Genomic DNA, 27,913 nt, shown 5'->3' on the forward strand with positions numbered 1-27,913 from the left:
CCTAGATATATCTAGGTCAATATAATTACAGGACTGTGTTTCCTCTGTGAAGACTGGCCTCCTCAGTAACATCACTACTGAAGTTATCTACTGTGCTAATGCTGCTTTTGCCTGTTCAGTATGGAAGAAGTCTCTCCCCTTTCTGTTCCAATGTATTGACTGTTCTTAGTCACTGTCTCCATGAGACTATCCCAACAGATTGCAAAAGCAGCTAATAGCCAACTTACAAAATGACTGATGAGGAACTGCAGATCATGGGGCTAGGAAAGCCACAGGAAGGAGGTAGCTGTGGCCCAAAGGAACTGATGCTATGGAAGCTATGTATCTGAAAGGTGGAGTGAAAGCAGCATAAACAACTTCAGAAACCATGTGAAACAGAGCGAGAGCATGGACTTCAGGAGAAAGTCCTCCACTCAAGGTGCAGCATATGAGTGAAATGGGAAGTACAGCCAGTGCCACAGCAGAGTTTGATGACTATGGACAGTCAATGCTTTTACGACAAACACTCCTGATTCTGCTCACCTCCTATACCAAGAGTGTCAAAAAACCCAAAGCAAGTCAAGCTAAAGAAATAAATCCCCCCCAACCTTCTACTTGCAAGAGGCGGCAGATTAGAGACAAGTTCACTCTTCTTTTGGCTAAATAACACGTTCCTATGCTAACTATAGAAAGACACTTCTTTTTCTGACAGTAATTTAAGCAGGGATGATAATAAAGACACAGCAAGAAAAAATGTGTAGTACCAAGTTACTATTTTTACATCGTTTTAACGATATCTTACACTATCCTCAGCATGGTTTATCTAAGTTATCACCCACATCCCTACCAAGCAGCACACAAAGGCCTCCAGACAAAAGACTAAAATGGAATAAGTTAAGCACTGAAGTGCAGGCAGCCTTGGCTCCAAATTCTTGTAGTTAAGAGTTACAAACTCTCTATTAAAACAGGTTAATTTATTTTGAATAGTACTTAAGTATTCTTTGAAATTAAGGTCTCAGAAGATCTTAAGACTAATAGAAACAACGTGTACTTATCATACTCCTCATTCAAAGACTGTAATTAAAGAGACGAATAAAAGTTCTTCTGAATATTACAAAACCAAGCTGTGGATTAGCCCAGATGCAGGCTGCCTCTGATACCACCATGCCAGGGATTACAATACCAGGTTGCAGGTGTAAAACAGCAAGTTACTCCCAGAAACTTCGTAAGTAACTACCAGGTAATGATTCCCCCTTCTCCCCCCTTTCGAATTGCAGATTCCAGGGGAAAACACTGAATAGCTAGTAACTTGCCTAAAGACACATGACCTCTTTTTCAGCCTTCTGAGAGCTTGACATTCCTGAGACCCTATCTCCTCTATTGTGAAGACACCACAAAAAGAAAGTATTTATGGGACTTAATTTTTTTTTTAGTTACTCAAATTATGCACACATACATGCACGTGTAGGTATGTTTACAACACAAAGCTGAACATTCTTCCTAGAAATATAAACTCCTCTACTCATTTAGGATTTTTGGGGAAGTTTAATCTTTGTTTACTGGTAACCCACCACCAGCCAAGACAAATTCTAGCCCCCAGACAGGCTGCACTAATTTGACATCCAAACAGAATAATGCCTTGTGCAGCTGCCTCCTTTGCTAAAATCATGTTATATTGTCTGCTAAACACCTCTTGGCAATCGCCTCAGTTAACCTCAGAATGACCCATTTTAGTATTGGTAGTTCAATGCTTCAAAATCACCATAAGCATGCAGGAAATTCTAGGAAGCTTTCCACTCTTTTTTCTCACTTCCTCTCTCCTCTGCCCAGTCTTTACTAAACACACGAAAATGTCAAACATGCTTTAATTATCTGAACTGCATTACAAAGATGCTAATATCTCAAAATGACTGTACAATCTACTCCATTTCATAGTGTTTCCTTTCAAATATCTATTGTAGTTAAGAATAATAGGGTAGGCTGATGAACAAGAATCCTTTTTTTAAAAAAAATAATTAGTATTCCTGGACTTTTGTTCTATGCTGGAACAAAAGTAAGACTTCAGAAAATCTGGAGAAGGATAAAGACAGAGGCAAACATACAGACAGGATTTGGGAAATAAGTTCAAATTTTTAACACCTCTGATTTGAACTAAGGACCTTCCACCTAGCTTTTTCCATGTCCTAGGACAGCACCCAATCATGAGGCTATGGCACAATCAGGTCAGGAAGGTTTTCTCTCAGCATAAATGCTACCTGTCCTGGTTTGGCTGAGATAGAGTTAATTTTCTTCCTAGAAGATGGTGCACTGCTGTGTTTTGGCTTTAGTCTGAGAACAATGCTGATAACACACCAGTGTTTGTTGTTACCAAACAGTGCTTACTCTAAGTCAAGGACTTTTCAATCTCTCATGCTCTGCCAGGGAGGAGCACAAGAAACCAGGAGGAAGCCGAGACAGGACACCTGAACCAAACTAGCCAAAGGGGTATTCCATACAACAGCACGCCATACCCAGTATCTGAACTGGGGGGAGTCACCTGGAAGGGACCGACCGCTGCTCAGGTCGGGCTGAGCATTGGTCTCTAGGTGGTGAGCAATTGTGCTGTGCATCACTGACCGTCTTTTTTGGTTTTGAGTTTTCTCTCTTTTTATCATCTCCCTTTATTACTAGTAGTAGTATTAGTATTATGTTGTACTTTATTTCAACTATGAAACTGTTCCTATCTCAACCATGGGGTTCACTCTTTTTTTGCCCCAATTCTCCCCCTCCCACCAAGGGGCAGGGGAAATGAGTGAGCAGGTGCAGGGTGCTTAGTTGTCAGCTGGGGTTAAACTGCAACACAAACAAACAACTTTGACCAAACAAATTCATTGAAATAATTTATGTGTGCGTTTGTGAAGATGTGACCATTCACCAGTGACAACCCTCACCCCAACAATCAATTCACACATTTCAAGCCAGCAGTAGCAGAAAAATCTCAACCTACCATTTCTCATTTGCTAACATTAACATCATTTAATGGATGTATATGGAGACCAAACAGGAGGAATTTCTCACACAAATTACTTTATAGCATTAGCAGGAAGAATTTATAAGGAGAGAGACCAGTACAGAGTTCGGGTGTTTGCAGACTGCCTTACTGATTACAGCACTTGTAACTGGAAGAGCCAAACAAGACAGAGCTACCCTGAAACAGAATTTCTACTTCAACTTCCCAGCTGCTTAGTTTGACCACAGATAAATCCCTGCTTTGACACAATCGGTGGTTGTTATGCAAGATGCACTATAAATCCCTGCTTTGACACGATCAGTGGCTGTTATGCAAGATGCACTTCTGAATACCAGTTTCTGAAGGTTTTGTGTCTGCAGTTTAATGCTCCACAGTCGATGTATCTTCCTCGATGTGGAAAGAAGGGTAATGGTAGTAAATTTAAATAAGTTGCTCTGTCATGAAGAGTTTGGTGTAGATGCAGGCGTGCGTTCACGAAGTGTCCACATTTCCCAGCAGAAGTTTAAGCCCCTCTCATTTCTTTCAAGCTACAGCAGGACAACTGTTCAGCTCCCTGAAGCTTTTCTCATTGTGAAGTCACCAGAATTTCCACCACCATCCTGTCTTTTGTTTGTTTGTTTGTTTTTAAAGATTTTATACACACACAAAAAAAAGAACAAGCCTGGATTTTAACCCAGATCTGTTCACTTATTGGGTTCAAAACATAATCTCACAAACTGCTCTGTCAGTAAAAAGGATTAGGAATATCTTGGCATTGCTGCCAAACATAGAATCATAGAATATTTAGGGTCGGAAAGGACCTTAAGATCATCAAGTTCCAACCCCCCCTGCCATGGGCAGGAACACCTAACACTAAACCATGCCACCCAAGGCTCTGTCCAACCTGACCTTGAACACCACCAGGGATGGAGCACCCAGCCACTGCTGGAGACAAAAGACTTTGGCTGTTATGGCCTTTATAAATATAACTACTTTTAAAAAGGACAATAAAAAAACTCCACACCAAAACAGGCAGAAGACAGCGCAGTGGCAGTGTTCACCAGTGAGATGATTCTACCACCACAGGGTACAGTCCTTTTTACCTGGCCGAGTGATACAGGGCTTTGCCCTCCACTGCTGTATCCTTTACACATCCCATACACAGGAATGCAGGGGACACAGACAGTGATGACAGGTGAACCACAAAGAAAAAAAAAAGAGCTGCAAACAGTGGTCCCATCCACAAATTCCTCATTAAATTTGTGTGTTCTTCTGTGAAGAAACAGTTTTTTCAAAGACTGAGCAGCTCTTTAAATCTACTATACACAGAGATTTAATGAGAAACTTTTAGATAAAAATATTTTAAGCCATCTCGATATTAAGTTTGCTCTGTTCGCTGAGCGCACAGTTACTTGTTCTACTACAACCTACTTGCAACAAGGGGTGAAGAAAAGCGTGAGGGAGTAAATAGCATCTCTGAGAACGCTGAGGACATGGTAAAAAATTAATTTAAGGCAAAAGACATTTTCTGAAATAACTGCTCCCAAGTTTTACATGAAAAGGGGTGAAAAGACAGGGAAAGGCAGCAGTGTAAAACCTTAATGTAAGCAAGAAGTCATTCCAAGTTTTTGGTGGTTTGTACAAAGGGACCAAAAAAATGCGGGCAAAAGGAAGCTGAGAATTTCAAGACCAGCAACTGTTTCTTTTCAAAGGCTGCTTCTTTCAAAGGAGATAAGGACATGGGAAAAAAGTTACCTAGCAACAACTGCACAGTTTGTGACAGTTACAAAGTCACAGTTACTAAAAGGTCACTTTAAGTAAGGAGGGGATGGCAAAATTTTTATAATCACAAATATGAAGGTAGTCTTTAAATTTTAAAGATAACTATGCACACATTCACACACAAAAAATGCAGCAAGCTTGCAAAGGCTACTGAAGTGTGTATAGAAACCAAAGCAGCCTATGTATTTTAGAAACAGCAGTATTGGTACTGATTTTGATGGGGGAAAAAAATCCCCAAACTCATACAACTTAAGCAAAGAAACAGCAACGTTCTGAATATTTAAAATGTTGCCTCTCCCAAGTTCTCACCAGGCTTTTGAGTTGCAATGGGTAAAGTAAAAAATGAAAGCTTTAAGCAGCTATTAAAAATGAAAAATGTTTCCATGAAATACTTCGGATCTGCCTCCCGTTGATTATGTCTCCACGGAATCGTCCAAAATGAACAAGACCCATTTCTTTAAATGCACAATACAAGTAAAAATAAATCTGCCAGAACTGAATTCTGGGGTTTGGATTTTTATCGTTACCCATGGGAGGGAACATAGGATCCTGATGCAGTAAATGTAATGCATACTGATCATGGAGCAGAGCAAAGAGAAAGTAGGGCACATAATAAATGCATATGAAAGGAGACATTCATATCTTCAGGAATAGTGGTGGTATAGTTCCCTCCACAAGGAAGAAAATATGCTGATTACTAGCAATCTGTGTGTCTGGATGGAGACTGAGTACATCTGGACCCTCACCATAAATTCATGATTCACTGAAAAATTACAACTTTTCTGCTGTTAATCCAAGAGGGTAAAGGAAGCACCTTCACATGAACAGCAAAGTTACATCGTCTTTTCCCCAACCTTGCTCAGTATCATGTCATCTCCTCATATAGACAGACATCACATCTAATTCTTTTAGTAACAAGATAACACAAAAATTTGAAGTTGAAAATACTTATTCTGAAAAAGAAATTGAAATTTTAAAATGTGCTTAGGCATGCTCCTCATGAGGCCTATGTTTGCCACTCTATTAATAATCATTTAAATCACTGAGCATCTACTGCAGTTTTAATGAGTCAAATACTGAATCTAAAGAATTACAGGCTGATGCACTAGAACCAGATCTTAGACAGCTTTATCTGCTTCTGCAAGAACAATTTTTTCACTTTTTCAGTTTAGCTTAATAAAAGTACCTCATTTATTCAAACAGTAAGAAACTGACTGGGAAGCAATTAATACTTGCTCTGTTCTGTGTCTTTAAACGGTGACTGAAAGTATGAAAGGATGAGATGACCACAGAACAAAAAAATAAAATCAGTGAATGAATTTTGCTAAAAATCTATCTAAAAATAATGCCTACTTCATTGGGGTTTTTTTTTAAGCGCATTTCCACAAAACGGTACTTCAATACAAAACACTGCATTTAGGTTTTTTTTAAAGTTGCTCCACAGTTCTGTTCAAATCAGTTTTCAACCAAAACAACCTTCCTCATCCCAGCTTCACTGAACTAGTCTTCAGAAGTCAAAGGGAGATGGTTTAGGCCTTAAAGCAGGAATAACTGTTCGTGCGATAAGACTCTGAAGTGAATTCAGGAACTGATACGGCTTTCAAAAAAATCCTTCCACCTTAATCCTGTCTCTTCCTTGACACAACCTCCTATACAACCCTCCAGCAGTCCAGGCTGCGACCTCGAATGTGGCTGTAAGCTAAGCAGTGCTCAACACTGCATTGTCACACCACCAAATGTCTAAATATTTTGTCGCAATATCTAATGTAATCACCTCTTCTGAAATATTCATTTAGGGTGCATAAAATAGTAAAAAGTATCAAGCCAAGGAGATGGGAGAATAAGATGATGTACTGCCTGACTTCGAAAGACTGCCATGTCTCAGGATGAGACAGAGGATGGGCACAGGAAAAAGATACTTAAAACACAGAGTTCAAAAGAAAGAAATTTCTTATACTGTCAACAGTACAACAGAGCAGGAGTGTTTAGTTAATAACTTCTATACATACTCAAGTCTGTGCTACTGCAGCATTCCCATCAAAGAGCCTCCACACGAAATGCCAATGTCTGTGCCATTTTCCATAATGAAGCCCATCTCCTCAACACACAGGAACAGAACCAACAAATAATTCACTAAAAAAAAAAAAAATAATCTTCTCTTCAGCATTTGTAAGTCATTCTTTGGGCACCTGTTAACCACCAAACATCAGAAGTGACAATCTCGCATTCACACCAGAGGGGTGTTTGGTTTTTGTTCTTCAGCATGCCTTGGGCCTGCAGGTTCATAAAATAATACCAAAAAGAAATAAACATGAATAAAAGTAACTGTGGACTTATTGCCGCCACAGAAAATTAGTAAGCGAAGCCTAGCGAGGCAGAGGTGCTTTCCATGATGCACTGCTGATCCCAACACCACAGGTGGCAGTATTCATCTCAGGGATTCAGGTCCTTCTCAGACAATGGAGACAGACCCACCTGCCTTCAGCTTCTGTGGATAACTTGGGAAGTCTTGGGTAGAACAAGACAGGAGGCCTTTTTCTTTCATGGGAACACTGAGATTTCAGCTGTTTCTCTATTCAGAGTCAGAAGGAAATCATAGTCTCCCAGCTATGTACATTCAAAGAGGGAACATGAGTACTTAAATAGCATAAGGGCTAGTATGCTTCCTTCAGGCTCCCACCGGGGCCCCTCTCTCCTGCCTGTATCTGGCTTCCCAGGGGACCGTCAGAGCCGCTTTGCTCAGACTAATACACTCGAAGTTATCTGTGCAAGCCGGAACCTCCACCTCAGTCTCTCGCATCCCATGTGAGTGCCATGATACCGGCTTATAGCCTGTACAAGTGGAGTGTTTCAGCTCCAGTCTTGACAAGGCTAGAAGCATTCAGGGACAGAGGCAGGCACAAACTAAATGGGGGTGAGGGCAAAACTGCACCAATTGCATGCATCCTTTTTGTGATTACAACAGGGAGTCAAGAACATACAGGAAAGCAGGAGCACCTCAGTCCCCCTGCAGAGATTCATCCTCACTTAGCAATCCCACGCAACACAGACACGGAGAACCTAGGTTCCACTGCTGAGTGTTCCTGCCTCAGAGCTGGAATATAAAATGGAATTTCCTGTTTCATCTCCCAAAAGTGAACAGCCCAGGAAGACTGGCTAACTGGAATGTAGCAAAGGTCTTTCTTCTTTCTCACTTGAAACCTAATACACACACACACAGTATACACAGTATGCTAGAGATTGGAAGGGACCTCAAAAGATCACCTAGTCCAATCCCTGCAGGAGCAGGAACACCTAGATAATGTTACACAGGAATGTGTCCAGGCGGGTTTTGAATGTCTCCAGGGAAGGAGACTCCACAACCTCCCTGGGCAGCCTGTTCAAGTGTTCTGTCACTCTCACTGAGAAGAAGTTTCTTCTCAAGTTTAAGTGGAACCTCTTGTGTTCCAGTTTGTACCCATTACCCCTTGTCAGAGTTTGAAACCCCTTTTCCAATAGCTGTATCTTTGGTGCATCACTATTTGCAAAGTAAGAGTAGAGTGGGGGAAGAATGGCAATCTTTCAGTAAAATAAAGTTAACCCTAATTGTTTTCAGCCAAGAAAATGGTCAGGTAGTGCATTACAGCTTAAAAACACAACATTTGCATTCAAATAGAAAAGGGTTTTTTTTCCTTTCATACAACAGTGAAAATGGCAAAGCACCTATGCTTCAGTGGTAAGTGCCTTTCAATGTGCAGCATAAGGAAACATCTTGTTAACATGTCATTGTTTATAAATAAGAGCTTTCAAAGCATAGATTTATTAAATATATTCCCTATTTCTCACTTAATAGAAAGTATCAACTTCATATTCCCAGTGCACTTTAAGTAAAAGGCAGCTAATAAAATATACAGGATAAAATGTAATGAAAAATTAAATCAGGCTGAGTGTAACAATCAGATTCTACCTTGAGCATCACCTCCACAAACAGTTCATACGCACATTATGCCAGCTCAGACAGCCTACTGTAACCCCAGCCCCTTGTAACACCATTTTAATTGGGACCAAGTGAAAGCTGTCACCCAGCTCAGCACTTCAAAGTATTAGACTCTGGGTGATCTCATTGTCCATTTCTCCCACTCCATATACTGCAGTGGGTATGGTTATTTCAGTAGGCTTATTTCCAACAGACTAAATCTGTAAACAGAAGCTGAAGTCCTGAGCAAATGAGGCCCACAGGGCTTCAACACATGAAATGAGCTTTCTAGGGTGACAACATATCTGTCTTTCGCTTGGAGCCCCTGTTCAAGAATGAACAGCAGAAACTGAGTGCAGTCTATGCCCTCATCTTCTTCCAGTCCAGGACATAACTCTTGATATGTTGACTCTGCTGATGTGTTCATGTGTTAAACTGTTGATTCTACGCCACTTGCATAAATGTAAAGATAACATTATTTTCAAATATATGAAATCTACAAAACATGGATGTGCCAGGATCTATAACAAGATCCTAAAAACATGATGCAGTCAGGATTCTTTTCCCTAGCAAGCTGTCTAGACAATCCATTATGTCTGAGCACACAGCACTGGGCAACAGCAATTCTTTAATCACACATCATGTCATTCAGTGTTACAAACCACTTAGGGAAAAGAAAAAGATCTATCAACCTATCAATGCATCTGTACTAACAACTAAAACCACCTCAGCTTAGAAGTTTATTCTGAAGTCTGCTGAGTTACCCTTTAAATGTTTCATTATTTACACCTTTTGCACTGAACTGGCAACTTGGCCATCATCTTGAAAAATCATCATTTGTCTTCTAACTTGTTTTGCTTACAGAAACTGAAAGACATCAGACAAGCAGCAAAGCAGGATGTCACTATGAAAGCCAGACAAACAATTCTCAACATAGCTTTAAACTTACCTATTGCCTTCCTGCATTAGCAATGATTTACTGTGCTTTCATTGGTAAGGTCTGCCCTCTACAGTTCCTAAACCCAACTAGCAAAGCTGAGGGAGTGAAGCAGTACCCACAGAACAGGAAGGTGTGTCTGAGAGCACCTAAATTGATAGATTTATGCAAGTCATGGGATATAGATGGGAAGCATCTGAGGGTTTTGAGGGTGCAGGCTGATGCCTTTTGCAAGGCTGCTCTATCATCTCTGAAAGGTCATGGTGACTGGGAGAGGTTCTCTATGACTGGGGGCAAGGAAAGTAAAAAAAAAAAATTAAAAAAATCACACCTATCTTCAAGGAGGAAGAAGCAGGGAACCACAAGCCAGCCAGCCTACCCTCATCTCTAGGATGATTATGGAACAAGTCCTCGTGGCAATCACTTCAAAGCACATGAAGGACAAGAAGGTGACTAGGAACAGACAGCATAGATTTACCAAGGGCGAACCATACCTTATGCAACCTGACTGCCTTCTATTATGAAAAGACTGGCTTTAAAGGCAAGAGGAGAGCAGTATATGTTGTTTACAGCACCTTTAGCAAGGCTGTTGAGTCTCCTACAGTATCTTCATTCGCAACAACTTCAATTGTTGTTTTGAATCTTCAAAACACCAACTGGTAAGCGGTCAACAAAAAGGGTAGAAAATTGTCTGGATCATCAGGCTTAAAGAATTTTCCCTCCCAAAGGAAAACCATACGATTTATGACCAGTCAGAAGACAGCCCACAAAATATCACAGCACTGTTCACTACTAGGGCAAGACTCCAACATCTTTTAACAACCTGGACAATGGCAAGTTCATGAAATTCAGGTGAGTGCATCACAGACTGAGGGACAGCATTACTATTCAAATGGCTACTAGTCTGGAGATACAGGCTGACAGTAATACCATGAAGTTCAGGGTTACTGCACAGCTGGGAAGGAGTAACAGTACAGCTGCTAGGGGCTGACTTGCTAGCAAGCAGCTTTGTAGACTAGTGGAGGGTAGCCTAGCAGACAATTTAAGAAGAATTAAGCAGTGTGTCCTTGTTGCAAAGGCAGCTGATCACTTACTGGGCTGTACAGTTAAGCAAGTGCATGGCTAACAGACAGAGGGAAGTCTTTATTCCTTTCTATTCACTACCAGCAAGACTGTACCTGGATGGAGTTCCCAAGTACAAGAAAGGCATACCTACTGGAATGAGCCCAGTGGTGGGTCATCAAGATGATCAAAAGGCTGAGGTACATGGTATACATGAAGAACAAAGTTTGTTCAGCTTTAAGAAGAGAGGCTTCTTGCTGCTATCTGAGAGTGGACATATCTGGACATAAAACTTGCCTGTGCAAGGCCCTGAGCAACCTCATCCCTGCTTCAAGGGACCACATAACTCCTTCCAAACCAAATTATTCTATAACCTAGTTTAAAGAACAAATCTTACTATTCAGATCTAGATGTGACCAAGTATACAATGGCATGTGACAAGCTAAAGAAGTCTGAAACTGCACAAGCTTCTCACACCAGCTAAAGTGAAGCAGCACCTCTGTGCATAGGTGTTCCATGCAGGAATAGGCAGACAAACGGGCTGTATATGAACATTTAGATGTTTCACCACTAATGTCATTAAAGCATCTAGTTAGTCTGGCTCCAACCACGAAGGAAAATTTTATTTCAAAAACTCTGTTTTTTTCACAATTTCTCCAGTTACCACCGCAGCCCTGACAACAAGATCAGTCTGATCTCCCAGGTTCCAAGCACTGCTCAGCAGGCAAGGTTTGGAAACCCAAGAGCACCCTCGTGTGGCTAGATGTTGCTATGAGCTCCCCTTCCTCCAGTTAAATTACACGCAGCACAAGCAAAATCCGCATTTTATTCCCAGGTTTACTTCCCCACCACACCACCACCAAGAAGCGGTATTTGTGCCAGAAGTACTGCCACCACACAGTTCTTCCAACGGACCCTACTTAAGCCGTCTTCTTTCCACAGGACTACAGCTTGGTGACAGGCCTCACAGAGGCTGCTAAAAGGGCACCACAGCAGTCAGAGCCAGAGAGAAACCAGAGCAGTACATTCCAGAAACAGCGCTGAGCTTTGCCTTCTGATACCTCTTGGTAATACTGCTCATGCCAAGCTGGAGAGCCACCTTCACCATCACCCTCTTTTCTCCCAGTGCTAAGACAGTTTTTCCTCAATTTAAGAAAAAAAGGAATATAAGTTCCTGCTAGCAGATAAGGGTTTTTTCTTTTCCCTGACCACTTCAGTTTTGTGGGGGTTTTTTGGTGGTTTTTTTTTTAAGAGAGACTGAATGAACAGCAGCTGTACTTCTCTTTCCCAGCTCCCCAAACCACTGCAGCATGCACTTCATGCTGCACGGAAAACAAAAGGCCTCACCACTGTACAAGCCTCGCTCACTCCACCTAACCTGCACCCATGCCCTGCCTGTCCATCCCCTTTTTCCTTTTAGCCAGTAGGCTTTCAGAATAGGCATGGGCCCTTTACAGGTGTCCTGGGTTCCCAGGACAACAGGCTACATTCAATTTGGCAGATCACTGAAGTAAATAAAAAGAATGGCTTGCTCCCATTCTCATGCTGAAGCCATGCAAAAGCAGTAGCAAGGCTGATACAAAAGGAGGGTCCAGCAGGCCCTTAACTCAGGTCTGAACAAACTGTTCTACCACCAAATAGCATCTTACTGAAGCCATTATGACTCAGTAAAGATTTTACAAGTCTCTGTCTAGCTGTTTTCCCCACCACCCATAAGCTGCTTAAAGGTAGCTAAATAACAATTATAAAATGTGGTAGCCTCAAAAATATAACACCATCCTCCAGGTCCCCTGCCCTGATCACTACTAAACCCATGTAACACCTTCTAAAAGGGATAGAGATGCTTATGGTCTGACTACCACCAATGACAGGAACCAAATGAAATAATGTGGGATGCAAAACATTGCAAAGAAAATACAACTAACAAAATTAAGAACACAGTGTATTTCTGATTACTGTAGAAGTATTCTTCATTAGCTAACATATATATATATATATATATATCTCCTACACCAAAATGGAGAAGTAAAAGAAACAAAAGGATGGTATTTTCAAATTGCATGTGGGGGTCTCATAGAACACCAGAGGGAATATTTTATTTACAGTCCCCAGTAGCTCAGATCAGAAGAGCCCTCTGCAGGACATTAAGTCCAGTCTTCTGTTCAAAGCTAACCTCTTAAAATTTAAAAACAGAGCACATTTCACTTTACCAAGAGGTACTTTGGGTCTCTCAGATTAAGAACGGGTAGATTTTTAAACTACAATGATGAACCAGTTTGACTACAAGTTACTGTATGCATTACAATAACAAGCAAAGCAAAATGTCATTGCCCACATGAGGCACGAGAAAAGGATAATCCCTTCAGCTATTAAGGCTTTAGAGGTTTCAGTTTAAGAACCAAAAGAAGCTGCAGGTGGCAGCTCCAATTTCTCAAACCTTTTGAAAAAACAATTTACAATGACCTTCCAATGCAGCCCTTAAAGTCCAAGAATGCTACTTACATTTATCACTGAATGTAAAATATTCACAATAAATACTCTTTAATAAATTCACTCCGCATTTCATCCATGTTTTTGTGGTTGTTCTTGCATCCTGCCTATGCTGGCTCACTTACTGAACAAGTGATCACAAAAAATATGAGCAGCATGCTTAGGAGGAGGAAGAGGGGATGTTTGGAGTTAGGAAGTTTGTCTCTGCAAGTAACTATTAACCAAGTAACAGTTGCTTCCCAAGTAACTGTTACCCTGCTTTCCTGGAGATGACTGTACACCTATCAGCCAATGGAAGTAGTGAATGAATTCCAAAGAAAATAAGCTTCACCTGTGCACACAGCCCTTGCTTTACCTGTTAAACTATCTTTATCTCAAAAAGCAAGTTTTCTCACTTTTACCCTTATGATTCTCCCCTCCCACGGTGGGGGAGTGAGTGAGCGAGCAGCTACATGGGGCTCAGCTGCTTAGCAACAGCCCACAACACAGGGACAGGCATGTTACTTCCTGTAGCTTTACTACAACTACTGACATTATGTCCATAGCTCATTAATGCAGCAATACACCTGAAATCGTCTTAAGACTTGGAAGCTATTGCCTCATACTTACTCATACAGGTAATGTCAGTCTCCTCCCTTTCTATTGCCAAGTTCAACCATGTCTCCCAGGAGAAAAAAAACAGCTGGTGATCACCTTTATTCTCAGGCATCCCACCATTTGCCTCTAGCATTTAAATGTGCTATATGCCATGCATTTCCAAAGCAACCTGCCCACCTAGATCCCTCACCACAGCATCTGTCAGTCTGTGGACAATTTATTGCAAATCTCCTTCTCCCCTCCTGGATCTCCCACACAGGCATGTGGGCCAGTGTTCTCCAACACAGGAAATCAAATTAAAAGAAAAGCCAATATTGCACTGTGGTGAGGAATGTACTTTCACACAGAGCTCTATGTTCTACCCTGTAACAAGCACACAGGCATGCAGCAAACATACCATACTCATGCCACCAGCTCACCGTGGAGAGGGGGGGGTGTTTCTGGTCTCTCATGTCAAGGAAACTGCAAACTACCAGTCAGAGGTCATAGGTGCACGGAGGCCTCAACAATCATAAATTACTGTTTGGTTCCTCCCTTCCCTGCTGCCTTTGCTAAAAGCAAAATATCTCTCCGAAATATAGAATTTAAGTAGATGAATTTAAATTTAAACTAATAAGAAACAAAAATTATGTATTTAAAAAACCAAAAAGATATTATAGCTTTCAACTTAATTATTCACTTACAACGAACTGAAAAATGCCACTTCATCTTTAGAATCCCCATTTCTTATTTTTGTCTCCTGAAAAGATCCAAATATTGATGCAGAGAAAGATGAGGGAAAATAACTGCCCCCACCATACACAGAACTACAACCAAAGTGCCAATGTAGCCAGGTACCATTTCCTCTGGCAAAGCAGACCAGAGTTCCTCAACAACTAGAACCCCATTAATACCAAAAAAAAATCCATCCTTTTGGCATCCTAGCCACACAGACACCATTATAACCCAACTCTCCTGGATACCCTCCCCTGAAGATCAACAAAGGCACTCTTGCATATAATGCATATAATCCTGGAAAGAAGGGATCTAAATCCCTTCAAGTCTGTGTGCAGTTACGCACACACAGTGGTGGTGTGCATCCTAGCAACAGCTATGATTTCGTTATGTATTCAACTACACAGCAGCTGTACAGGGAACTCAGCTATTAGAAAGTGTGGTGTAAAAGTCACATAATTTCAATGAAACCAAAGCGCTACCCACAACTGCCTAAGGGAAACTGGCTCTGCACTCTGCTCAGGACGTCAGCACAGGGACAGAGAAGCACATTGTGCGTATTATTGACAGAGCACCCACAGAAAATCACAGAGCATACCTGCACCCTTGCAAGCCAGACACCCTGCTGGACTCAAAGGGAGCCAGAGCACCAATTAAATAAAGTTCACAACCTTCATGGCCCATGTAGGTGAGGCACTCAGGCACATGGTTTAGTGGTAGACTTGGCTGGCAATGTTAGATTTACAGCTGGACTCAAAGATTTTTTCCAACCTAAATGATTCTAGGATTCCATGCAATGTGTTAGTGCTGTTCTAGAGTATGCCAACAATGTATCACAAACCAACTGACACCCCCAGCTAAGTAAAGACTGCAGACAAAGGAAGAGCTGAAAGTGTGAGTTATTCACAAGCCTGTCACACTGCCCATGGAAACCATGTAGCAATGACTGTACCTGCTTAGTTCACATTATCATCATTATTTTGCAGATACTAACTCTGTGACGTTAACTACACAGACATCTTGCATTTTTTTCCCCATTAAAAAAAAAAAAAGTAGTTTTAAATATTTTTTGCAAGAGGTATTTGGTGAATCTAAGTTTCTGTCACTTCATTACTACTTTTTAAAACTTCATGCTAGTTGGATAACTTTCTGTTTTGGCTAAAGTTCAGGGTTCAGTAACATGGCAAGTGTTAAAACCAACTTCAGAGAAGGAAGGAAAAACTTAGTGACCATAGAATCACCACAGAATGGTTTGTGTTGGAAAGGGTCTTAAAGCTCATCCAGTTCCAACCCCCTGCCACGAGCAGTGACTGCTTCCACTAGAGCAGGTTGCTCCAAGCTGCGCCCAACCTGGCCTTGAACCCTGCCAGGGATGGGGCAGCCACAGCTTCTCTGGGCACCCTGTGCCAGGGCCTCACCACCCTCACAGGGAAGAACTTCTTCCTAATATCTCATCTAAACCTACCCTCTGTCATCACAAAGCCATTATCTCTAGTCTACCTAGATCTACCAGAAGTGTCCTTCAAGATGTTTAAACATCAATTCAGAAAAAAAAAAAAATAAAAAAAAAAAAAAAAGTCCCATTCACTTTGAGACTTGCCTGCCACACCACTGAGACCAGTCCAAACTTCAAAAGATACAGCCTCTTGGGAACAATGCCTTGTTTAGTGGTTTTGTTACTTCTGCCCCAACAAACTCCAACACACACATAGCTCAAAATACATACAGGAAACTTGTATTTTTAGTGTAACAGATTAAGACATTTATCCACATTTATTCTAAAACATCTCACCAAGGGTATGGGGGGGGAACATGACGAATGCAGCTTTGCTCAGTCTCTGCAGCAGCCATCAAATGCTAGCAGGTACTAGGTAGAACTAGATACTTCCATTACAAAAAGGGAATAAAGTATTATCCCTTCAGAACTGGAGCTACTTAATTCTTTTTTATTTCTTCCTTTCCCCAGAAAAAGGGGAATAATTTTATTTCTGTATGAAATCAGGAAACCCTACACTCTGGGGTCTACAACACTGTAAGTTATTTTACTTAGGTCAGTGAAATTGCAGCTCAGTGAAACTGCAGCAACCTTCCCTCACTCAGCTCTCCCCTTCTCCCCACTCTCAATTCCCCTCAGCACTGACTGCTAGAAAGTCAGTTTTCAGAGTCATGTGCCAGATAAAGGCTTTTTCAGATAACATGTGGATAAAGCAGTGGCATTAAGTGGCTTGCTGGATTACTGACAAGGAAACGTACCTAAAAGCAATTCCAGACAGCACTGCAGGAGCTCAGTTACTATTAGTACAGAGGCATCAAACAAATGCCTCAGTATGCATCTAACAAGTTGAAAATTCATAGACTGACTAGTACACCTTCAGATGAATAGTTCTACAACAAAACAGTGTTCATGGATAGTCAACCTTCAATTACAAACACAATATACAGTGGTTTTACTTTGTAATTGGAAAAAAAAAAAACCAAAACCAAAAAAAAATCATAATATAATGGTTTCTGAAGCCTCAAAAGATATTGAAGAACATTTTACACCACTGAAATAAACAGGTGAACTGAAAAAGCTGATTTATTCTTCTAGGGAAAAAAAAAAAGTTTAATCAAAACTCATTAAAAGACATTATGAGAATGCACTGTCAGGTGGAAATATGGCAAATACTCCCCTTACCTAATCTCTATGTGATCTTCCCCAGAGCTGTAAGAAAACACTGCACTGCAGGACATAGCTCAGTGAAGCCCTCTGTAAACTGAAGTATGACTTCAGCTGTGACGTAAAGCATCATGCATCCTACTCTTTACACAACCAGGATATACATACATTATGTTGTATGTACAAGATAACCAAACACCTCAAAACATTTCCTATTTGTTTACACCCGTAAGAATTACCACATTTCAACATACTTGCGCAACCCAGTCTTTAAAATCCTGTGCAGTAGCGCAAGACTGACCTGTTTTTCTTAGTGATAATTCAATTCATCCCATTTTGCCAAGCAATTCCAAAATGAACTTGAAGTAGTATTTATTAACCAAATATTTCAAACTTAAAACAGTTGGATTAAAAGGTAAGGTGCTTTTTTCTACAAGCCTCAACATTTTAACCTATAAACTACCAAGCACATCACTTTTTAACAAAAAAAAAAAAAAGACAAAAATATCTGAAATTAGTAAAAGATCACATCAGTTACTTATTTCTGTTTGATTTTAACTACTTGCTTTTTTAAATAACCCACTCAATCATAACTAGGAGCACAGACAACTCTTTCTAGGTCTCACACTATAAATAAAGCATTAATGAATACTAGTAAAAGACAACAGGAATATTGGCACAAGGAACACAGGACCGTTTAAAGGTTACATTCCATCGGTTAGTGTTGCAAGCCAGTGAGAATGACTACAAACTAGAATTAAAGACAAACAGAAAAACAAAACAGTTTGATACCAAGTCCAGGGGGAAAAAAAAAAAATTTGGTTTGAAAACACAAAAGGAAAAGGTGCTTTGCAAAATTCTGGCATTGGACCCAAAAAGGTAAATTTCCCAAAGTGTGTATTTTGCCCCTAAATCTGAAAGGGGAGACCCAGAAGATGAATCATTAAAAGGGAGTTTAACCTTAGCAGGAATGGCCATATGCCTTCAAGAAAGCACTCAGGTCAATATTACTCTTCAGTAGTCTCCTCAGAGCTAACTCCAGTCTAATTAACTGTGTGTGTTGACAAATACAGAAGTGAAGGCTCTCCTTCGGCACCAGTAATATTCTTCTTTACCTTCTATTTTTTCAGTTGACCCCTTGCTAACTCGAGTATTGCAACACAGCATAACTTAGTATAAATGTGAGATTCTGACTCAGTTCAATTAAAATCTGTCCAGAAGTTTACTTTGGGAACTTTTGTGTCTCTAGTCAACATAACTTCCCTAGTGCTAAGCCTCAACTAATTTAAAACAGAATTACCATGACTTGAATAAACTGTCTTTCCAAACTACTAAGAGTTGAAAATACTGCCAAGCTGGTTTGTACCTAATATTTTCTCTTCCTTAGGCAAATTAAAAAGCATAGATTCCAACTTTGAAACAGAAGATTGGAAGATTTCACTTTAAGTGTTACTAATTCCCAAGTACCAATGTTGAGGCTGCTCTAATGAAAGAGGAATAAGCCAGAAAATTTCACAAGGATGCAGATGTTTTGCCTGAACATGAAGCATTGTGGGAAATTTCTTTAGTAGCATTCTGAACAACACTAAAATATACTCCTGTATTTTCATAGTTTCCTTCAGACTCAGATCTGGAAGAGGAGAAATGTGAGTCCAAAGAGACAGATCCCTGTATCATGTAGTATTTTGCTTGTCTAGCTCAGGGAAGGAAAAAGGAAGGTATCATTGACACAAAACATGGTGAATTCCACTGTCTTCAGAAAAATGGTTTCTGAAATAAGAGCTGAAAGCATCTTTTCCTCTATGAAGAAAGTTAAAAAGTGGAGAAGGGAAAATTTAAAAACAAAACAACAACAATCAAAAAAAAAAACCACCAGGTTTTAGTATGTCAAGAAAAGGTAATGCAAACATTCTTTATGGAAATGACCATGCAATCATTTCAAAAAATGTTTACAAAAAGTAGCAAAGCATGAAATATGTAGTCAAGGCGACAACTTCATGCAGAATGGGTTTGTCCAGTACATACCCAGATAGGATCTCTTGGGAGGTGCTTTGATTTCTTCATCCTTACTATCTGCAGCTACATAAAAAACAGTAGAGGGGGAAAAATTAAAAAAAAAAAAAAGAAAATAAAAAAGAAAAAAAGAAAAAGGAAGGAAAGACAAACAGACTTGTATGATTAAATACAACAGTGGGTCTTTTAGTTATAGTTTAGTCAGTTAGTACATTTTGCTTATAAAAAAGTTATAGCCAAAACAAAACATGCCAGAAATCTTAGTTCCCATGCTTTCTATAAAACTCCCACCCCATGATGTTGAGATAGGGTCAAGCGGTAGGAAGTTCCAAAACAGTCTCAATGCACAACCCAATAGCAATGTACCTGTGGGAGAAAATGAAGGCTTAAAACAGTGAAACAGACAGCTTAGCTTTTTCTTTATCTATGTTTCACAACCAGAGAAAACAAGCTGTTATCTCAGCAACACTGAATGTGTAGATATATATGTATAATCAGCTAAGCCAATACAGTTGCCTTGCCTCCCATGCAAAATGCTGTTCTAAAAGTTTCAGAAAACCTGCACTTTAGTCAATCATATGAAAGACAAAGAAGACACCAATCTGCATGCTAAATTCTTTCACTCTAGCCTTCTTCCACCAGCTGAAAACCACATACTACGCAAGTGTGCTTTCCAGTATCAAAAACAGAGCTCTTCAAGGGATCAAAGTGCTATAATAAGACACAAGTTATAAAGCCGATTAAGACAACCAGCAGTTGGAAGAAAAACTGGATGAGTGAGCAGAGGAAATCGTCTTCATGTAAAAACACAAGAGCCCATGTTCTACACAGGGAGCCTGGGCTGTATATAAGAAGAGACACCCAAAAGCCCATTTTTAACAAATGCTGTCCACTGGTTTTCAGTATAGTTTATACATTCAGGGAGCTAGAAATCTGTCACAATGTCTTGGGCCTGAAATGAAACTGATTCTTTGCTGGAGAGGTGCAGAAGGCTTATCTGGGGAAAGAAAAAGAGGGACTTGCAGAGAGTGCCTGTCCCTCCAAGAATATGAAATGACTGCTCTGGCCTGCCAATGTTTTCAAGAGTGACCAGATGTTTTTAATTATCTTTATCTTTGAGCACCTTGCTTCAGCTTCCTCTTGATTCTCGAGTCAAGACATAGGATATGCACATTTTGCTTTCAATATTTAGCTCTCTAGCATGGTAGCACCATCATGCCCCAGAAATACTACAATGCTTTGAACAAAAACAACTACAACAAAAGAAACTGCCACTGAACCTTTCTGTACTGAGCCAACAACATAGGGTATATACAGCTGCACAGACACTAATTTAAAAGTGGGCAATGAATAATGAGACCTGTTGTGATAACAATAATGGCACCAGGACATTTGCATTAAAGCAGTCAAGATGCAATTAAAGTGGTGTTAAATAAAAGACAAAAGATGAGGAAGTATTTTTTCATGCCTGCTGATTTAATCTGCAGACTTCTTCATATAGATTTCAAAGTATTCATATATGCAGGAGAGAGAACTGTACTATCATTGGAGGTTTTAAAATAAAATTGGAATACTTTGTTGTTTTCTTGCTTGGCTTAGTTTGGTTTTTGTCATGTCATGTGTTGTGTCCTCCCCTCAGTTCAGAACTGTTAAAAACAAACTACACAGTCCAAGCTTAATAAAACAGTTTCATACATAAAGAGGACTTACTCTGCCTTCAATCAGCACATAATAAAGTTTATGTATCCAGAACAAAAAGTCAGAGTAGCACAAGATGAGCTCTGCCACTTTCAACTTGCTTTCACTGCCAGACTAAAAAAAAAAGGAGGGGGGAAGAAGGAGCACAAAACAGGCTAGAGAACATAGAACAAGCTTGTCAGGATTAGGAAAGACTGCTCCTTAATGCTTCAAGAAGTTTTAAGTAGGTTCCTTCTGAACTAGTTATTACTAAAGGGACCTTAACTGTGAGAATAATAAAAACAGGAGAAAAAAGGCAATTCCCACATAATTCAAAACACACTGGTAGACATATACTAACAGAGTAGAGGGGAAATATCACATTTAATAGTAATGCAAGAAACCAGCAAGCCCCCTTCCACTGAAATATTCTACTCATTTTCTAAATATTTTGGATTATTTTGAAGAAACATTCAGAGGTAGGATAAAAATTAAAGAAGAAAAATGTTTAAACTGAAGACTAGCCATGTGAGAAATAATAAACTATATTACATACAGAAATAGTGCACCTTCCCCTCAGAATTCTGCAAGGTTAATCAAAAACACTGACCTCAAACATAACTTCTCACTACCCCAGCAAGCTATGAGGAAAGAAAGTTAAGTACACAGACTTATCAGCTTGCATAGATCACCATAAAAATCGGGAGATAAGATTAGTATAGGATTAGAAACATCGATCTCACTCCTACTCATATTGTGCTTAAAACACAAATCTATCTTTCTGTCTGTCTTAAAAAGGAGCTTTGTACACATTGATATACTTATTCTGAGCCATCGTGCTACAGCTGGCCTTAAGTAAAAAGAAAAAAAAAAATAACAATCACAAGTAAGAAGACTTTAGTTGCTCTCAAAGTTTGTGGGAGGAGGCAAGCATTTCAATAAAAACAAATAATAAAGGTCCCTAAGTAAGTAAAATCAGTCTCTCTAGCTAATTAAACATATAAACTGAGTTTCAGGAAAAAGAAAGGGGTCAAATGGCTTAATGCAACCTTGAGAACTTTCCATTACCTGGTAACAAAAAGACTGATTATCCTTTAAGGAGACTGTATGTCTTTCAGGGAGAGTTATTTAAATAGGGCTACATACTAAACTGAATAGCCTCCCTTTCTGTTCAAAGGTTACCAAAAGAGCCTGCAAGACTGTGTGTGTAAATGTGCACGAAGATCATATCCCCTCAGAAAAGGCAAACAGAGAAACCTTTCTGCCCCTTCAGAAAATGCTAGCATAGAGAGCAAAGGAGGGAGAAAGCATACATGCCCCTCCCAAATGCATTCTGGATTTTAACTACTGCTAAGTCTAGCTGGAAGTCATTCATCCTGGCAGACCAAGAACCACTGTGAATGCCACAGCTTGTGTCTGGGAGCTGGAGTCCAGCTCCCATTCCACATGAATTCACTTACCTGAATAGTTTCACAATACAAAATGAGCAGGAATTAAAGTTGCTTCCCTAGCTATTACATAAATTACCGTACTGCAGAGCCAGTAGCTACTGCCTTCTAATGATGGCTGTGGATATCTGGAACTGGATCAGACCCTCAATTATTAGGGAGTGAGGGAAGAGAACAGATGGAGAGAATAAATTATCCATCCCTATTGGCAAAACAACTGACAAAAAGCTGACAGCATTAATTCTCTTCTTGTTGTTAATAAGCTGTAACGTAAAATGCTAAGTCAAAGTAAACAAGGAGAAACACAAAAACTACTCCTCTTGCATTTTTTATCTGGGAAAAAGAAAAAAAGCAGAGAGATTCCACAAAGCTTGAACATCAAACAAGGAATTCTACTCTGGCCCCAACTGGAATTATCAATGCCTAAAAATTAACAAATAACCAAAATTAAAAAAACACATGAAAATTCCCGTAAACCCCCAAACTAATCCCACACTAAAGCCCAAAGAAACAGTATACAAAAAGACATAGTTTGGCAATCATGATATGATAGCACCTCCTATTTTGGAAGCAAATAACTCTGTAAGTAAAAATTAAATTATGTACAAAAGCAAGTATTTGCATGCAAAATAAAATTTCAGGTAATAGTGTATGATCATACCCAAGAACTTAGTACAAAGTACAGGTGAAGAAAATAACTTCCTATTCTGGCCAAGATCTTAAAAAAAAAAAAACACAAAACAAAACAAACAAAAACCCAAAACACAAAAAACAACAACATAAAAAAATCCAGGCTACCACAATGGCATAACAGCCAGCTCTATATTCAGGACATGGTGTGAAATATTAAGGAGAACTCTGATTTCTAGACTGAGCCAAGACCCATCTGAAATAAAATTACAGCTTTACATATTTAGCCCTCAAAAAGCAGTTTCAAAAAAGAAGTTCAGGAAGTGCTACACCGAATTATCAAGAGAGGAGACTGGACTGCAATTCAGAGAGAATTTTTATCCAAAGTAACAGTGCACCATGCTTTCAAAAGCATTTATCCTGCAAAAAGACAGTTCCCGTCACTAACCTGCAAAAGAGCGGCGTTTTATGTTTAGCTCATTGGACACGCGTACTTCAGTGCACAGTTTCAGCATCAGTAACATAGTAATGATCATTATAATGCTTTGCCACAACAGAGGGGATTCAAAATGCCTTCCAAACCTGAAAAAAATAAGAAGGAAAAGAAAATATATAAAACGTCTCAAAAATGACAAGCGTTGTACTCAGTTACTTTCATTCTTTGACCCTAAGCACCTGAAAAAGGAAATCCTAACAGTAACAGGTATGAAAGGTTGAGGAAGAGAAAGTTACCAACCCAATCTAGATGCACATACAGTAAGTAGCTCAGGGTCATACTCCCCTTGACAGGACTATCTGAGAACTTTATTACAACATCTCTGTGGACTGATCCCAGAAATTCTGAAACCAGAAGCTTAAGTCTTTATTTCCAAAGCTAGCAGCAAACCTATTATTTTGGAGAATCAGATTCATTGATTGGTCAAGACAGTACAGAGAGACCAGTTATGTTGCATTAATACCAGTTACGTCCTCTCCACATACACACTCTGTATATTTCACAAGGACTTCTATGCAAAACTTACCTTTCTTAATTTTTCATTTTAAGATGAAGTCATAAAAACAATAGCACTTGCCCTATAAAGAAATAAATACTCACAGCTATTAGCTTGCTAGGTTTAATATAAAATATTCCTACAGAGTGGAAAGATCAGGTCTGCAAAACTCACCAATCAATTAATAAACTTGTGTCTGATTTGGACCACAGCTGGGGGAAGCCTAAAGTATGTGGGAACTGAAGATACATCATTTGTTCTCTCGTGCCCTCCCCCAGTGCAATTTCTGCTTGCTCACAGAGGATGCTTATAATGTGAGCAGGTGGGAATTACTGAGCCCTTCTTGCACATAAAACAGGAAGGTGAACTTGGTTTGTGGCCAATCTTGATTGAAGAGCTTACCCTTATGTGATTGCACAAGGTTCTGTCACAAGAAAGTAAGACTCTTCAGTGAAGACCAGTGATGCTCCGAGCTCCTCTTTCTGCATTACTTGAAAGCTCAGCAATCTGCACCAGACACATCCAGTACGCGCATTAAAGGTAAAGGATGGAAGTATTTCATGTGCAGTCCTCAAAGTGTACTAGATTTGCTGCATGCATATCATGGTGAGCTGCTTCTCTGTGCTCAGTTCAGCCAGATTTTATACCTTGAAGACAGAGAAGGCAGCGTGGAGACCTCATAGCAGCCTTCCAGTACCTGAAGGGAGCCTATAGGGATGCTGGGGAGGGACTCTTCATTAGAGACTGTAGTGAAAGGACAAGGGGTAACGGGTTAAAACTTAAACAGAGGAAGTTTAGATTGGATATAAGGAGGAAACTCTTTCCTGTTAGGGTGGTGAAGCACTGGAATAGTTTGCCCAGGGAGGTTGTGAATGCTCCATCCTTGGCGGTGTTCAAGACCAGGCTGGATGAGGCCTTCGGTGATATGATTTAGCATAAGGTGTCCCAGCCCACAGCAGAGGGGTTGGAACTAGATGATTTTAAGGTGCTTTCCAACCCTAATTATTCTATGATTCTTTGTTGAGGAAGGGATTTGCTGAAAACGCATCGCTATGCTCCCCAACTCCTTCAGCCTACATTGTGAGGCACAGGCTTTCTAAACTTCCTCACAGCACTGTTATCAAGGCCATTCTCCAACTACACCATGCTGCTTCGCAGGCATGGCAACCACTGCCGTCCTCTTGACAGTTCCTGGTTTATAGCACCCTGGCAAAATATAATTTCTTGAGCTTGGGCTACTTTCATGGTAGAGCTACACAGCAGTAAAAACCAATTAGGTTCACCATTGCATTCTCACACAATACTGCATTTTCACTATAGCCATTTCACCAGAGAGATTTCTTGTTATGAGTCAACTACTAAGGAAAATAGGAGAGAGACTGGAAAGCCCCTGACTAGCTTCCTTGGAAATCCTCCTGTGCAGAACATCCAAGCAGCCCACAACAATGAAAAGAGTCAAGTATTTCCTGCCTAATGGGATACAGCTAAGGAAAAGTATGACACCTTCAGCCTCCACACCACTGTCAAAGGCACAACCAGAACCTACAGGAAGAATAGCAGTTCCATGTACTGTAGTCCCTCCTTCTTTCTACCATCAATGGATTTGTTGCAGGCCACATGAGACCTACTAAAAAAAAACAGAAGACCCTATGAAGAAGAGAATAAAGAGCATGACTGCTGCATGTAATCAGAGGCAGAGCTCACTCTGGATAAGGCTTTCACTCTACTAGGAAAATGCAGGGGAGAAGAATGAAAATTTGGCCTAGACTAGCCTATGCCCATGATCCCAAAGCTCATTCAGCCCGCGTTGCTGACTGTGGCCAGCTTTCCCTGAACTACTGGAATTCACTTCTCCTATATTTGCCTTTTATTCAGGGAATAAGGAAAACAAATGTGGGAAAGACTTACCCAGAACTACAGAGCACTTAAAACTGTTTACATCAGGTTCAGAAAAAACATCTCCAATTACAAATACATTTGCATGTAAAAAGATAGTCATGTATATAAGATGTGCTGAGCTAACAGCACAGTAAGCTAGAAGCTGTTATGATGGTAAATCCAGCCACAGGTCACTGCAAGGTTAATTTCTCCCTGCTGATGAGATTACTTGCAATTCAGTAATGGGTGACTCACAGAAGTATTGCTTGCAGTATTAAAAGCCACCCACTACAAACACACCTAAGTATGGCCACCTGCTGTCTGATCATAACAATTTGCCATCACCACAGCCTTACCGGAAACAAGACTGGAAGTATTGCTACAGATTGTCTTAAAAACTGAAAAGTTAAAAAAAAAAAAAATAAAAAAATAGTAAAACAAAATTCACAACACATGAGAGGTAAACTGTTAATCTCAAAATCCTTATAGGGTCTTCAAACAATGCACAACACCTAAATATTTTTACAACCCTCCAGCCAAAGACAATAAAGATTACACAACAAAACATACTCACATGAAATACACCTCCCCAGAACCGAGTCTTGCAGGTAACAAGACCCTCTAAGCTAGGTCACGTCTACAGGAAATCAAACAGCTGCCATAGAAACCAACAGGCAGAGAGCAAACAGGAGATGACCTGTGCAACAAGACTGAGAAGAATACCAGCATCAAGAACTACAGTCGCATTCTTGAAGCTTTAAAAGTAAAGCCAGTACACTCATTTTGCTCAGGATCACGGCAACAAACACCACTCCAAGCTGCTTACTCTACTTTGCATTGATATTAGGGCCTGTCAAAGCAACACTAATCCAGTTTAAGACTCCTCAAGCCATCCTGAGCTAGGAGCACTCTAAGATGCAAGCCCTGCAGGAAGAGCATGCTGTTCCACGTTCTGTTTAGCTTCTGCCTTGCAGATGTTTCTCCTATCTTTGCCTAAGCAGGAGCCGGGAGAGTAGGAACTTTAAAGTACATTATAAAAGATGGAAGAGCCTTAGGATATTAGAACAGGCTTGTGGAAAAGAACTCTGAAGTCCTGGAATGAGGGGCTCACCATCATTATTCCACATTTTCACCCACAACTACAATAAAGAAGTTCACTTAAAATTAACAGTGACATATGGAGTATTCAGCAAACTCAGACTTCATATGTCTGACTACAAAGAGACAAAGAGGTTTTTTCACTGTTTATTTAATACTGTAAAAACAAAAGAACTCTAATGTGCAAATAATGGGGGGGATTTATATTTTATTAGTATTTCAGCAGCCTTAAAATGACTAATGCACATTCAGGGTGATAAACAGAAGTAAACATTCAAGTCAGAGCAGAGACTAACTCGTCATTGAGAAAACTACATCATTTCATCAGTATGATTCAATCCCATTGCAGTAACCCTGCTATTCCAGTCCTGGGCCTCCTCAAAACAGCAAATGACAATTGTGCAAAAGAAGCCCAATCTAGACTGAACATGAAAGGACTGCTCATCTGAGACACCTCTGGAAAGAAACTGACTGCTGTTGGTGCAACTTCATCACCATCTCCCTCACCTACACTCCTGGATGTCAGAGACACCGTTCCACTCACTGCAAAAGTGGAAACCTCTGAAGTTGCTATAGGCCTCACTGACCTAGGTCAACTTTTCCAGCTCTTTGGGAAGTTACAGATTCTAAGGCAACATAGAATGCATGCAGGATACTGCACACACCACCAGGGCCATGACATAATAGCCCAAGGTAGCAGCATGGCAGCTGTCTTGAAAGACAGCCCATTAAAATTACAGAACTTAATCAGCAAGAAGAACAAGGAACAAACTAGTTTTACAACAGGATCTTATGATACAAGTTTCTACTTGACACATAAACTGCCAGGACTTTATGGAGCATCCAAAACAAGCTTCTCACTTGGCATACAAAATCCTACTTTACAGCTTTACAAAAGAGCAGTGTATTTTATCCTTGTTCACTGGCATTTATAAAAAGGAGGAGGAATTGCATAACACTTTTGCTCTCAATATCTGAGCAAGATTCCACCAGCAGACCATATGTAATCTAAT

The 27,913-nt window shown here is 40.1% G+C and overlaps 1 protein-coding gene across 3 annotated transcripts in view; it reads right to left on the bottom strand.

The window, feature by feature from the left end:
- Window positions 1-27,913, bottom strand: part of SLC66A2 (solute carrier family 66 member 2) — a 73,579-nt gene that overhangs the window by 26,971 nt on the left and 18,695 nt on the right. For 2 of the 3 annotated variants that reach the window (XM_062618082.1, XM_062618083.1), the window contains exons 3-4: window positions 23,381-23,514; window positions 19,190-19,243 (exon numbers count right to left, since the gene is read on the bottom strand). In XM_062618082.1, coding sequence (XP_062474066.1) covers window positions 19,190-19,243; window positions 23,381-23,514 — 188 coding nt within the window. The remainder of the gene's footprint in view (window positions 1-19,189; window positions 19,244-23,380; window positions 23,515-27,913) is intronic. The other variant, XM_062618084.1, reaches the window with a different exon arrangement.

The sequence above is a fragment of the Pezoporus occidentalis genome, unplaced genomic scaffold (genome assembly GCF_034315485.1).
Source record: "Pezoporus occidentalis ecotype Australia unplaced genomic scaffold, CSIRO_AGI_Poc_V1 ctg2, whole genome shotgun sequence".
NCBI lineage: Eukaryota > Metazoa > Chordata > Aves > Psittaciformes > Psittacidae > Pezoporus > Pezoporus occidentalis.